The sequence below is a fragment of the Panicum virgatum genome, chromosome 8N, assembly GCF_016808335.1.
Source record: "Panicum virgatum strain AP13 chromosome 8N, P.virgatum_v5, whole genome shotgun sequence".
NCBI lineage: Eukaryota > Viridiplantae > Streptophyta > Magnoliopsida > Poales > Poaceae > Panicum > Panicum virgatum.
In genome coordinates this window covers 32259365-32273241 of record NC_053152.1, presented here as the reverse complement: position 1 = coordinate 32273241, position 13877 = coordinate 32259365, and the positions used below count along the sequence as shown (strand labels likewise).

At 42.0% G+C, this 13877-nt stretch overlaps 1 protein-coding gene across 1 annotated transcript; it reads right to left on the bottom strand.

The window, feature by feature from the left end:
- Window positions 1–2577: 2577 nt before the first annotated feature.
- Window positions 2578–5890, bottom strand: LOC120686703 (probable WRKY transcription factor 75). The gene is made up of 2 exons (XM_039968914.1): window positions 5318–5890; window positions 2578–3059 (listed from the first exon to the last, which is right to left on the bottom strand). Exons 1-2 carry the CDS (start codon window positions 5761–5763, stop codon window positions 2843–2845), a joined length of 663 nt encoding a protein of 220 aa, XP_039824848.1. The 5' UTR covers window positions 5764–5890; the 3' UTR covers window positions 2578–2842.
- Between the last annotated feature and the right edge of the window lie 7987 nt (window positions 5891–13877).

Below are 13877 nucleotides of genomic sequence, written 5' to 3'. Positions count from 1 at the left end.
GAGAAACTCAGCTGGGCCAATACCGTATATCTCATGTTCTTCTACTTGTTATATGAAAATTAGGCATCCTCGGAACAAAAATGTTGGGTAGTCAGATTATGTCAATGTCCCATTTAATTTGGTTCCGATGTTATGATGGCAACCCCACCCCAATCCCTTCTGTTTATAAAGGTTGGAATTTCCCTATTAATTTTTACTCTCCATGTAAACCTTCACTTAGGCCCCAATTGGAGCAAAATTTTGGAGGGGGAATTTTGTAGGATTTGGATTCTATAGGATTTTTTGCTATGTAGCCCTTTGGAACAAAGGATATATTGGATATCCAAGAATTATAATCATACAAAATGCCAATGGAATGCCCCAATCCATAGGAATTTCGGAGGAAATCTAATTAACATGAGCTTCTGCCTCTTAGAAACTTTCCTTTTTGTCTATCACTGTCCTCAGATTCATATGCTCTTCCTATGCTGTCAGACCCAGGGCAGCGGGATTGTTTATAGGCATAGAATGTTTTAGAGTAAGGGATAGACCATGGATGTACCTTACCTCTTTTGTAACTACTCGAATAGGCGTAGAACTAGCTGCAGTACAAAGGAAACTACCCGATTGTGTTGTAGTAGGGCTCCAACTGTACTCGGCTAGGACTTTCCATGTAACCCTGTCCCCCCGGATATATAAAAGCGGGCAGGAACCCCCTCCAAATAATCATCAACACCTAAGGCAATACAAACCACCACACAGGACGTAGGGTATTATGCAACTCGCGGCCCGAACCTGTCTAAATCTTTGTGTTCCTTGCACCATCGAGTTCCAGAGCCGTCGATCCCTACCTACAAACCTTACTGCTAAGGGTATCCCTGAGCAAGCTTGGCGGTAAACACCGACATATGCTTTTCCTATGCTGTATCCAAATGTTCGATTGGAAAGTTTTTTGCATTTTAAATTCCTATAGGACTGTAATAATTGATACATATCTCGAATCCTGCATTTTTTCATATTCCTATATATGTTTTGAGAATTTCCTAGATATCAATGTTGTATTTTCTCTAGGTTTTCCTCGAGGCCTTACTTTTTTTCCAAAAGTCGAGGCCTTACTTCGGGATCCAAGGATTGCTGCTAAGGTTTTTTATTAACGTATCAATAAGACTTAGCATAGTGTTTTCTCTAGCTAAATAGGCATGAACACATCTTGGAGTTTACTACATGTGGTTTTCGACACTGTTCATAGTGCCTTCCTCCTTCAGTGACACTGCTTATGTATATGCGGTAGTAGCGCAATTATTCATGGGTTATTGCTAAACTTTTTCTTGCCAATTTGCAATCGGCCTGCCGGCTATCTCTTTGTGTGTGTGTGTGTGTGTTGAATGGGGTATACCTGGCAGAAAGTTCAAGCTAGGGTGATGACTAGCTAGGGATGATGCTATAATAAGCATGTAGTATTTCATTTCTAGCTGCTTATCGAGGTGTTTCCAATAGTAACATGCATAAAGCACTGGCAGAGAGTTCAGATCTTAATAACCTACAGAACTACTGATTGCATAAACAGTTGTTGTTCCAAATAAAGTATCCAGCAGTATCAGCAACAGCAAAGCAATGAACCACTGGAGAAATGCTGCTTCCAACCTATATAGAGAGGCAGCGAACTAGCAATAATAAGGAAGCATAATTGATATATATATAGCGTCAATGTGCAATTATATGTATTGCTCCAAATTCTTACGGTATAGGGTGAATGATGACTACTTTGGCTCTATAGAGATGCAAACACATACGTAGCTAGTAGGCCAGGGTTCACCATAGACTAATGGGTCCATGCGGACGAGAAATTTTGAAATTGACGAAAGGAGTCACAAATTAAATATGGATTTTATTCATCACAAACAGAATACCTGATTTGAAATGAAAGCATTTGGACCATCTCTCCAGCAGTCTCCATTTCCACAATAAACTAACAATATTGGGAGAAGATATACTCGAGTAGTTCCCCAACCTTTCTCTAATAATTCTTGGGTTAGCCTAATATTTTACCACCCAACTCCATCCCCTCAAATAAAGGGAGAATTTTGGCTCTTCCAATATGTTAGTTATATTTGTATTGGGATGAGGTTATTGAGGAACTGTAAAAGTATCTCCTCCCAATAATCTATGAAAGGGGTATTGGGACATTCCAATACCATCTTATTGGAAGATATTTATTTGGGAACTGTTGGAGAAACTTTAGGGTACCAGCGCAGACATAAATAATTAACCATTTGATAACAAGCGCTCAACTGACCGTTTCTCGTCACTATAGTAATATGGTACATAACTTTAAAATTAATTTTTGGACAAGAAATATTACAGTCTTTTCTCCAGCAATCATTTGCTCAGCTGTGCCTCGTTACTGGACCTGTTTATATTAGTGAGACAGAACTAATTAACTAGTTTAACACTGGCTGTTTTAATAATTTCCCTAAAAATTTAATTGTTGATGTGGACATTGTGATGATATTAAGAGCATATAGTGCTAGTATATTGTCTTCCACCCAAGCGCATATTATATGAAAGAACAAGAGGCACACCTAAGGTGCCCAGGTATATGTAAGAGGAGATATTTTGTTTTAATTGTAATGTATATATCAGTCTCTACCCTGGCCTACAATTGCAAGCAAAAGAAGAAGAAGAAGAAAAAGAACCATTGCGCGAGTAATATTCCTGCATCTAGCTAGCTACCAGATCACGCTTATTTCTCTCTTTACCTCTAAGACTTAATGTACAAATCAAAAAGAATGTATGGCTTGTTGCATGCTTAGTTGAATGGCGCATGCATATAGATGCTTCAAGTGATTTAGGAAACAGTTCATCAGTGAAACATGTTGTGGCTACTACTGCTGAAGTTTGATCCCATGCCGGAGTATATCTGCATCTGGGTGAGAATGTGCTCGAAGTTGTCGTTGGACTTCTCGATGGGGTGCGTGTGAGTTCCCTCATATGTGGTCACCACCACGGCCTCGTCCCTTGACAGCCGCTGCACCTGCTTCTTCACGTTGCACCCTTGGTGAGTGCACCTGTAGTAGCTTCTGCATCCATCCATTTATGTGAAAAGAATAATAAGAATTAGTTTCTTTGCACATGATTGATGGAATGGCAAAATGAAGTAAAAAAGTATGCTGGAAAGAGGCATATGTGAATCTAGCTTCTGTATCGTTGCTTGGTTAAGTATATCAATCTATATATATACAGACTCATTTGTCGTCAGCGAGAAGAACTTGTAAATTATCTGCAGACCATTGTTCTGGTGATGCCTAGCTAGCGCCTTGGTTTAGAACTAACTGTGCAGAATTGTTTAATTTCCTACCCCTTAATTGGTCCAATTTTCATTGCATTTTTATACTTAGAAATGTGATAGAAGAATGTATTATTCGCATTTGTAATTCTTTGCATATAACAAACAGGCACACTATGTTCTTTATTGTTGCTATTTATACTTATGGAAGATTGAGTTCAGATTAGACGAACTTCAGCCACAATTATACTCCTAGCTAGCTGCTAGTAAGCACCAATAGCTTCAGTATACCTCAGTGATAGTTCTTATTCTTGTTTAGGATTAAAACTAAAGAACCCAAATTTAATTAGGGACATATATTTAAATATATTTCTTTCTTTCCTGTAAGAATATGTAGTATATATTTCTTTTCCACAAGGAAGTTCATAACACATATAACATTGTTGTTTTGACATGACATAGTAGGCTTAGTTATTATGTCGTATATGCAATGCAAACTGTTAAGTATTTACATAAAAATGGATAGTTTTAATCTTAGTGTTTCGGGAAAATAACCACCAATACACATACTTCAGAGATGAAATGATTTAGAAGTGCAATATATGCATGCATCAAATTTTATTCATGAGGTAACTGTATATTGCTCCAAGTTAGTTTTTTGCTAACGGATGGCAAATAGTTGGCTGGCACACACATGAACAATAGGTATGCATTGTCCTCCATTATTTGGTGTGCATATATAAGGTTTAGACATGTGCAGTTTTTGCTAAATCAGGCTACGGTAAAGTACATATATATGGCTCTAAGACTGACAAAAAGGAGTGCTCGTAAGAAAAGAAAAAGAAACTAAGCAAAGAAGGAAAGAAAATGGTAGATCCATGTCGATGAAACCCTCTTTTTTAGCAGAAAGGGATGACGTCTTCAAGTGCTTTTTGAGCGACAAAAGTAATTTTAATGCTGCAAGGCGCACACACACTACTGTAGCCGATATATTTAATCTTGCCCGATCCATTTCTTTTTCCTTCCCATAGTTATTTCCACATATGATTCACTTTATTCTGTAACAATTCTAGCAAGTCTTTGGAGTGTTCACGTATCTATTCCAGCAATAGTACTTGATGCTTAATCTTTGAAAGATCGGTTGATAAACAGAAAACCCAAATGAAATATATTCTGCGGTCAAATTAATTAAATCGGTGGGTGGATGAAATAATTCGTGGTCAAATCCGTTCGCCATCGCCACACCTGTTTATTGAATGACCCATGGCCACCATCTAAAACATGTGATTAACTAGCTGGTCGTTTTCATCTAGACGATGAGGATGAGGTAATTGAGACATGTCCTTATCCTATGTAAGCAGCAGCAACCACTAGCTGAGCTTGGAAGATTCACTGGGACTCCATCTCACCTGCTTTCCACGGCCGACCCCTACTGACCAAATAACATGATGGGAATGGGATCGCACGCCAAACCAGTAAAAAAAAGTAAACCAAGATCGGAATTGAACGAGAAAGAAATCCCCTAGCACCGATCAAAGTAACTGTGAGTTCTTCATCGGGATCATTCTATAGCCGGTTATTTAGAGCCTTGGTTTGGTGGGAACATATCTAGTGCAAACTAAGGACCTCGTGCAAACCCGTGCAAACCTACTAAACAAAGTTTCAAAAATTTTTGAAAAAAATCATGAATGTGCTTCTAAGATTACATCATCTATATATAAAATTTCATGGTCAAATTCGTCTTACTCTAGAAGTTACAAAAAAGAAAAATTTGAGATGCATTTGAACCATTATTGTTGTCAGAAAATTTGTCTTTTTTGTAACTTCTAGAGTAAGACGAATTTGACCATGAAATTTTATATATAGATGAGGTAAGCTGAGAAGCACATTCATGATTTTTTCAGAATTTTTTGAAACTTTGTTTAGTAGGTTTGCACGGGTTTGCACGAGGTCCTTGGTTTGCACTAGATACGTTGCCTTGGTAGTAAGAGTCGGCAAATAAAGTAATTGTTGTTGGCTGGGTTGTATGGATCGGATTCCTCACGAACGAACCTTGGGAACTTGTTGTTCTTGACGGCCTTCTGGCCGTACTTCCTCCACCGGTAGCCGTCGTCGAGGATGTCCACCTGGCTGCGAGTCTGGAACGCGTACCGCGGCCGCCGCTCCTTCTTCTCGCCCTTCCTCTTCCCCGCCGGCGCCCTGTCCGCCTCGGCAGCGCCAGGCCCCGCGGACGTCTCCCCATGGCCGGCTGCTGCCGCCGGCGGGCTCGCGCCGCTGCCCGCATCCTTGGAGCTGTTGGAGAGCTCCGCCGCCAGGAACAACGGGCCGCCGCTGTGGTTGTGGCCTGCCTGCTGCTGCTGCTGCCGCCCTCGATCGTGGTCGCGCAGCTGCAGGCCGCTCGTGCCGCCGGCAGCCAGGAAGTTGTAGGAGTTGGAGGTGGACGACGAGGGCTGCGTCGCCGCCGTAGCCGCCCCGAAGAGCATGTGATAATTCTCCATATGGCTGCAGTAGGGGCTCGCGCGCGCTGTCTCTGTGCAGCTCGATCGAGATGGGGAAGAGGGGAGAGAGGCTGAAAGAGTTTTACAAGTTACAACCAGGGTTATATAGAGAGGTTAGAGGCAGCAAGCTAACCCGAGGGAGAAAGAAGCCTCGCCCCTCTCCGGCTACTTTTTCTGGCTCACCTTCACTCTGACCGGCCCGTGGACCAGTAAAGGCGGCTTGCTGAGTTCCTGTGCGCTACATTCCACACAAATCAGACACATGCGTCATGAGAGAGAGACTGATCCTCGATGTGAGAGAGAGAGAGAGAGAGAGAGAGAGAGAGAGAGAGAGAGAGAGAGAGAGAGAGACGGTAGGGTAGGCTGCTGGTTGTCGTGAACGGCACGGAGTCCAGGTAGCCAAGGTAACTGAAGGAGGAGTTGGACGAGGAACAGTAGCAGTGGAAGGAGGAGGAGAGTGCCCGCAGGCAGCAGCAGCCTCATCAGCCAGCAGCCTCTTTCCTCGAGTGGTGACTTGGCTTCTTGTCTGTGCATGCATGTGAGGTAGCCTATCCGCACGAGCGCCCACCCTTTGACCGTTCCACGCTTCTAGGTGCACTTTACACGTATTCATGCATGCATATGTATTTGCTGCCTTGAAAATTGCACTAGTATTTCCTTGAAAAATTGCTTCTACATGGATGTGAAAATAAACTGAAGAATCAACAAATAAAATCAAACTTCAGAGAAGACAAATCTTTCGAGATTTGGGGCTGCAAATCTTTCTGAGGCGATTTGGGTATGAAAATTCCTACTTAGTGTCCCAAATGGATTTTACCTATGCAAAAGTGGACTAGAATTTTGGTTGGAACAGTGTACATGCTCGTGGGGGGCGCACGTAGAACTTGTGACGGATAAAAAAGCCCTAGAAGCCCTGAAGCTATCATATGCACGTGTTTCGATGAAATTTCTATATTCATATGCATGGTTTCATGCACAGTGAAGAAGAAGAAGAAAGGTGTCGCGAGGAAGCATCTGAGTAAGCTGCAAACCCGACCATTTGACTACCAAGGGATTGGTCATAACTTTTGGGACACTATCTTCCATCCTAGTGAACTTTGTTTATAACTTTCGGAACTTTATTTATAACTTTTGAGGACATTATTAGCTTTCATCCTAATGAACTTTGTTTATACTGCGTAGCCACTCAGCAGCACGAGATGCTGTGAAAAATCTACCTACCAGTAATAACTTGGGTAGTAAGAAGCTCATCAAAATCTTAATTAATTTATTAAGAGAGTTTAAAATTATTGCACTGTGTTGCCAGCTGGGTCCAAGGAAGCATTGAGGTTGACCGGATGAGCAAGGTCACTTGAATTTCATGGAAACTTCGATGGAACTGCTCGGCCAGAATCTGGGCGTTCTCACATGTCGTTGAATGGGTATATATTGCCTAGAAACGGAAGATTCAGATCACGCACTGTCATAGTTGCAGAGCTGCAAAGTAGTGTTTGTACGCTGATGTTATGTATATTGTCAAAATCATGATATCCAATGTCCCATACTTGATCTAAATCATATACACTACCGGAAACCCTATATTTGCCGAGTGCCTACGGCTTTGCCGAGTTCCAAAATTCGAGCACTTGGCAAAAGAACCTTTTACTGAGTGTAAACAATTAAACACTCGGCAAAACAAAGACACTCGGCAAACTCTGCTTTTGCCGAGTGCCGTAATATAGACACTCGGCAAATCCAGAGTATGCCGAGTGTCCAGAATGTGACACTCGGCAAAAAAACCGTAACAGCTACCAGCCGGCCGTTCCGTTTGGTTTTGCCGAGTGTCCTTTGAGGCACTCGGAGAATATATGTCTTTGCCGAGTGCCAAAGGAGTAGCACTCGGCAAATTGTCAGATTGGCCGAGTGTCCTTTGAGGCACTCGGCGAAATTTTTAAAAAATTTCCACTCCCAATTCCCAATTTTTTCCCCTAATCTCCTACGATATGAAGGTACATATTAAAATTAAGTATATTTTTCCTTATATTCTCTATATTTAGTTAATTTCTGTTGGTAAAAAGTATTTCTTCAAAAATTCAAATTTGAACCGCTATTGTATGGAATAATGTACTATAATGACTGGAAAAGTTGATATTCATGTAATGGAGTCCAATTTGAGCCCATGTTGAAGATTTGAAAGGAAAATTCAAATATCTTGTCTGCAAAACATTTATAGGAACGTGTGACCGAATAGGTTTTAAATTCTATAAAATGCAAATGAACTCTGAAAATCATGTGATTTGTCATGATATCATGATATCATATGTGGATGCTGTGATAAAAAAATTGAGATAGTTTTGCAAAAGTTGTGACGTATGTTGGTTACGAAATAAAGAACCTCGAAGAAGTTTAAGAGAATTGTGCAGGATTCGTTAAGCTTTTGACTCAAAGTGACGATCGAATTGAGATATGAGTTCAAAACTTTTTATATAGACAACAGTCATGATGGGTTGCTTCATGTTAATTTTTCGTCATTTTTTGAGTCCATTTGATAATTTTTTTTACTTCTATATTAATGAAATTGGTCTAAATTGAATTTGAATGCATACTACATGAAATGATGAGATTTCTTTCGTTGACACGTCAAATATGAACCTTTTTAGTGAATTAGTAAAGTTACTTTTCAAAAAAATTTCAAACAAATTTACTTAAACCTTTGTAATGAATTAAAAGGCAGAAAACAAAAAAAAATGTTGCCGAGTGCCATGGATCTGGGCACTCGGCAAACTCGTAAACTTTGCCGAGTGCCATATCCACGGCACTCGGCAAAGTCCTGCACTTATACACTGACTCAGTGCTCACTCACGCAACACACACACGCAACACACACAGCAACTCCCCTCCGCGCGCCGCCTTGCGAAGCCGGAGGTCCCGCTCGCCGCCGCCGGAGGTGCCCGGCGCAGCCGCCGCCGCCGGCCACGCCAGATCTGCCGTGCGGGCACCGCGCCGTTCAGGCCCCGCGCAGCCGGCCACGCTGGCCTCCCTCCACTGCGCCCGGCCTCCCTCCATGCCCACGCCGCCCACGCCGAAGCTGCTGGGCGGGCCCCGCGATGCCGGAGCTGCCGGCCGAGCCCTGCGCCCCCGTCCACAACGCTGCAGCTGTCGGGCGGGCTCCGCGCCGCCGGCCACGCTGGAGCTGCTGTCCGGGCCTCGCGCCGCCGGCCTCCCTCCACTGTGCCGCTGCAGCGCCTCCTCGCCGGGGGTCGCAGGTTCGTACCAACCCCGCCACCCATCCATCTCAAATACAAGATCAAAGGCTCAAACGTGTAGGTCTGTAACTAAACATTGTATACTTCAATGTTTTGCAATTTTCATTTTTATAGATTTTGATTCATGTTTCTGAGCTAAACATGATTGTCCATACTCCATACTGTTTCTTTGCTAGGATTAACTGCAAAGTTATTTAGCATACATGTTAACAAACGGCAGGAACAATAAGCGCTCAGCAATCAACCACAATGTTTTCCCCTTTATTTATCTGTCTTAAATGGTTTGGTTTCACCACCCAAACAAGCAGTGATACCTGCGAGTACGCCCAGTCTCTCGCAGCTTAGGGCAAGTACCACCGACTCGACCCCGCCCATTCGCCCACGGCCTGAGACTTCAGTGGCCAGCGTGCACCAGAGATAGGTTAGTTTAGATTTAGTTGCCGTTCTATGATTAAAATGAAACTTTGCTTCGTATTGTAACATGGAGGTTTAAATCTTGTAGGCCGAGATGGAGGCAAAGTTTGAGGAGGAGAGGAGGTGCCGAATGGAGATCGAGGCCAAGCTGGAGCAGGAGCGGAAGCTGAGGGAGGAGCAGTCGGTTATGTTGCAAAGCATGGTCACCTGGATGTAAGGACTTGGCGCGTCGATGAACTATGCGACGCCGCCTCCTCCCTTCGTCTTACCAGCTCAGCCTTACTTTCCTGCAGGACCTTCTGACACTCCCACACTCCCATGAGTATGCTTTCTTTGTAGATATTATTATATTTTTGTTATACTTCAATTTATATGTTCCTATTTGCAGAATCAGTCGTGGAACGCATCGAACGACCCTCCTCCGGACCAGAACTCGCCGGTGGCCCAGTGGCCAATTTGATCCCACAGACCTGAGCAGTGAGTGCCTTGTAGTACTAGTGTATTGGACTTATTATACATATCGGACTATATTCTGTTTTATGGACTAGTGTTATGTATCGGACTTGTGACATATGTGGACTATATTCGACTTGTGTTATGTATCGGACTCGTGTTATGTATTGGACTTGTGATATATGTGATGGACTGTGTTATTTGTATCGATGTCATTCTCGTCATTGTCAATCATATGTGATGGACTATAACTGCCTGTAATGACCTCTGCAATCACATATATTTCTGTTGTATTTGTATGGAAAAACAGAGAAAAACGAAACAAAAAAAAAAGAAAAATTCACCACTTTGCCGAGTGTTTAAGCCAAACCACTCGGCAAAGGAGCCTGCACAGGTCAGCAGCGCAGTCACTTTGCCGAGTGCTAAAGTACTGGCACTCGGCAAAGATTTGAACGTTTGCCGAGCCAGTGCCTTGACACTCGGCAAACCAGCCACGTGGTGGTACCCTGGCGCGGGGACTTTGCCGAGTGTCTGCCGTTAGACACTCGGCAAACCGCGGGACCAGGGTGGCGCCACGTGGCTTCTTTGCCGAGTATCAGGGCACTCGGCAAAACCTTTGCCGAGTGCCCGTATTCCGACACTCGGCAAAGTCAACTTTGCCGAGTGTCATTTGCCGAGTGTTACATTCGGCAAAGACTTTGCCGAGTGTAATATGTCCTTTGCCGAGTGTATCTGACACTGGCAAAGTTTGGAAGTCCGGTAGTGATACTTCATTCAAGTTAAATTACATTCTCACTCCATCCCAAAATACAAGTCATTCTAGAAATTTTTAGGATTGATTCATAAAAAGGTTAAATGATCATGTTTTCCTCTATTTATTACCTATATTTGGTAATAATTGAGTCTTACATGCACATACACTTTTTAAATAGGATAAAATAACTTTTTTTAATGAATCCTAGAATATAACTTGTTTTTTTGGAGGGGGGAGTATAAAAATATGGGATGGATATCTGATTATATTATTGGATAATATCTGATATCAGCTTCGAACCCTCGCTGCTGATTATGAAAAAAGTAAAATTAATAGAAAAAAATCTAATTTACATATTATCAAAACTATAAAATTTTAAATTAATTAAGTTAACCAAAATATTTGAAAATGAAAACATAATACATAAAGCAAATTTAAGAATTAAATTCGCTAGATATTCTAATATGTTCAAGTTCAATCCAATATATCAAATTTAATATTTCATTTAACTAGACTATTATACAAACTGAAATAAAATAAAAAAAATGCAAGCGCCACTACTACAAAATGGCCTTTTTATCCTGGTCCCTAACCCCATAAAGATCCCAGGAATCGTGACTACAGAAAGGGTTCGTGATGCTAAAATTTTTTTGCGCCCTGTCGGAATCGAACCTGAGACCTCTTACCTCATGCCTAACATCCTTGCCACCCGATCCACGCAGCACATATGATTCTACATGATGCCTTCTTTTTGAACTATCCTATGGAGTGATCTTTAGTCCGGATTGATGGTACCAACTGGGACTAAAATATTGGGCCCTTTAATTTAGTCCCGGTTGGTAGCTCCAACCGGGACTAAAGAGCCTTTTCATCCCCTATTCGTTGGGATGGGAACAAATGTCCATATTTGTCCCAGGTCCAATACCGGCCGGGACAAATGCAAAGGATCAAAGATGCTTTTTCTATTAGTGTGCTTAGGATAGTCCAACATTTGTTTATATTTTGGAGGATGTTATATTGGAAATTTTTACTTTTTATTTTTTTGGTAATTTTGGCTTCATGTAGAATGCGAAGTGTGAAGCAATGGATAAGTCATATGTAGTTGTAGCTTTTACTCAACATCTGGAAAAATATCTGGGTAACTTTTCTTGATATTATATCATTATTTTTGGCCAAAACTATCCATTTTCTATACATATCTATTTCCGACACATTTGATACTATGTGTCTGATTCCGAATTTGAGAAAAATAACTATTTATATTCATATCTGTACATATTCGATCTATTTGATCCCTAAATGCATACATTACATACTACTCCCCTATGAACATGCAGATGCCTTTTTTTCTGAGGAAAATTGACTAACTAGTTCAACCTAGGTAAGTAATATATGCAACTAGCGGGAATTTTCTTAAACAACACAACAAGCACACGCGCGAGAAATACAACTTTTTTTTGGAAGCTAAATTAATACCACTACTAGAAAACAAGCCTTAGGTCCACCCCAAAAGTACCGGTATAGAGATGAACCGGTACCTATGCATAGGTACCGGTTCATCTCCATACCGATACTTTTGGGGTGGATGAAATCTTTGAATGAGCCTTAGGTACCGGTTGGTATTATCAACCGGTACCTAAGGCTCTCCATAGGTACCGGGTGGTAACTTTTATATTAGTACCAGGTGGTACCACCAACCGGTACCTTTAGACGAGCCTTAGGTACCGGTTGGTGTTACCAACCGGTACCTTAGGCTCATCCATGGGTTACTTCAAAAGAAAAGCATTTCCTTCTCAATCAGAAGAACTGTGTATCTGAGATGGTAAAGGAGGAACGCACGAGGCTAGAGGTCGTGAGTTCAAATCCCAGTCAAAGAGAATATTTTTCTTGAATTTTGGAGGCCTTAGATACCGGTTAATTTATCCGGTACCAAGGCATTTTTCTAGTAGTGTAAGTAACAAGCACCAAACAAAAGCGGGCCACAAATAAGTACTGGTCAATGACGACTGGCTTGCGGGCCTGGCAAATTATTAAAAATTCCTTGTCCCGTTCCACATCCTATCGCCGCCATCCAGCAGGCACACGGTGCATTCTCAGGGACACGGAAACACGCGAGAACCCTGGGGTCTGCAGTCCAAGTCACGCACGCGTACGTCGAGCGTGTAGCCACTGCAGCCAGCTCAACGCAGCAGCGACATCTGAGCTAGCTAGGACTAGTCACCACTCATGCATCATGGATCTGATCAAAACTCTGTTCTGCACACGGTTTTGCCTAGCAGCGACGTACTACGTGTGGATGATTGTGCATATTTTCCAGTCATGCATTGACCAGCAACCTCGCATGCATCCATTGTTACCTTGTACTACCTGGACTTAGCTTTGGACCGTACAGTTGCATTGCATGCATGAAAGCATAAGCGATGACGCACTTCCTGACGGTGCTTACGTACGTTAGTTTCCACGGCGGCGAATCGGGAGGTCATAAAAAATCCTTTCTGCGCTCGTTTGTATCTAGCTGTGATGATAGATGTGCGTCGACCGTCAGATCGATCATCACCAGGCATTTCATTTCTGTTTTTATTTTGTTTTAACATCATAGAGCTAAGGTTTGCTTCCAGTACGTGGTCACCTGGAGCTAGCTAGAGGCTTATTCGAAAACAATCGATTCCGTAGAGCTGATTAACAGGAACAGCGTGCGCCTTTGGCTTCCTTGAGATGACTTAGTTTGTTTCAAGACTTAATTTTGAGAAATCAAAGATTCTAGATTGTCATCCATCTCTACACAGGAAAATATAATGGAACATAAAATCCTACTGGAGTTGAGAAAATAGAGCGAGATAAATGATTATCGACTGTCTGCCATTGCTACTGTAGTTAAATAATACTCGATCGATCCTATAACAATCATCCAACATTTTTATTTGGGCCACATTTTTTGTTTCTAAAATCTGCATAAATCTAGCCATCTAGGCCGGCAGGCGGCAGCCAATGGAAACTAAAACATATATAATTCAGGTCACCTTTTTCGCGCGAAATACAAATACAAATTCTGGATGATTATTTGGGGAACATGCATGCATATGCGATCATGGGCGTAGCCATGGGTGGCACCGGTATGGTGCGGTATACCCAAAGCTGGTGCAAGTTTACTCTCTCCATCTTATAATAAGTGTACTTTTAGAGGTCAAAATTTACCTCAAAATAAGTGTACATATACAAATATAACAAACTAACTTTATTTATCTTTT

Excerpts from the sequence above, each read along its gene's own strand:
- LOC120686703 (XM_039968914.1), bottom strand. The coding sequence starts at position 5,763 with ATGGAGAATTATCACATGCTCTTCGGGGCGGCTACGGCGGCGACGCAG. Across the intron at positions 3,060-5,317 it reads AAGAACAACAAGTTCCCAAG|AAGCTACTACAGGTGCACTC; the intron begins GTTCGTTCGTGA and ends GGATGGATGCAG.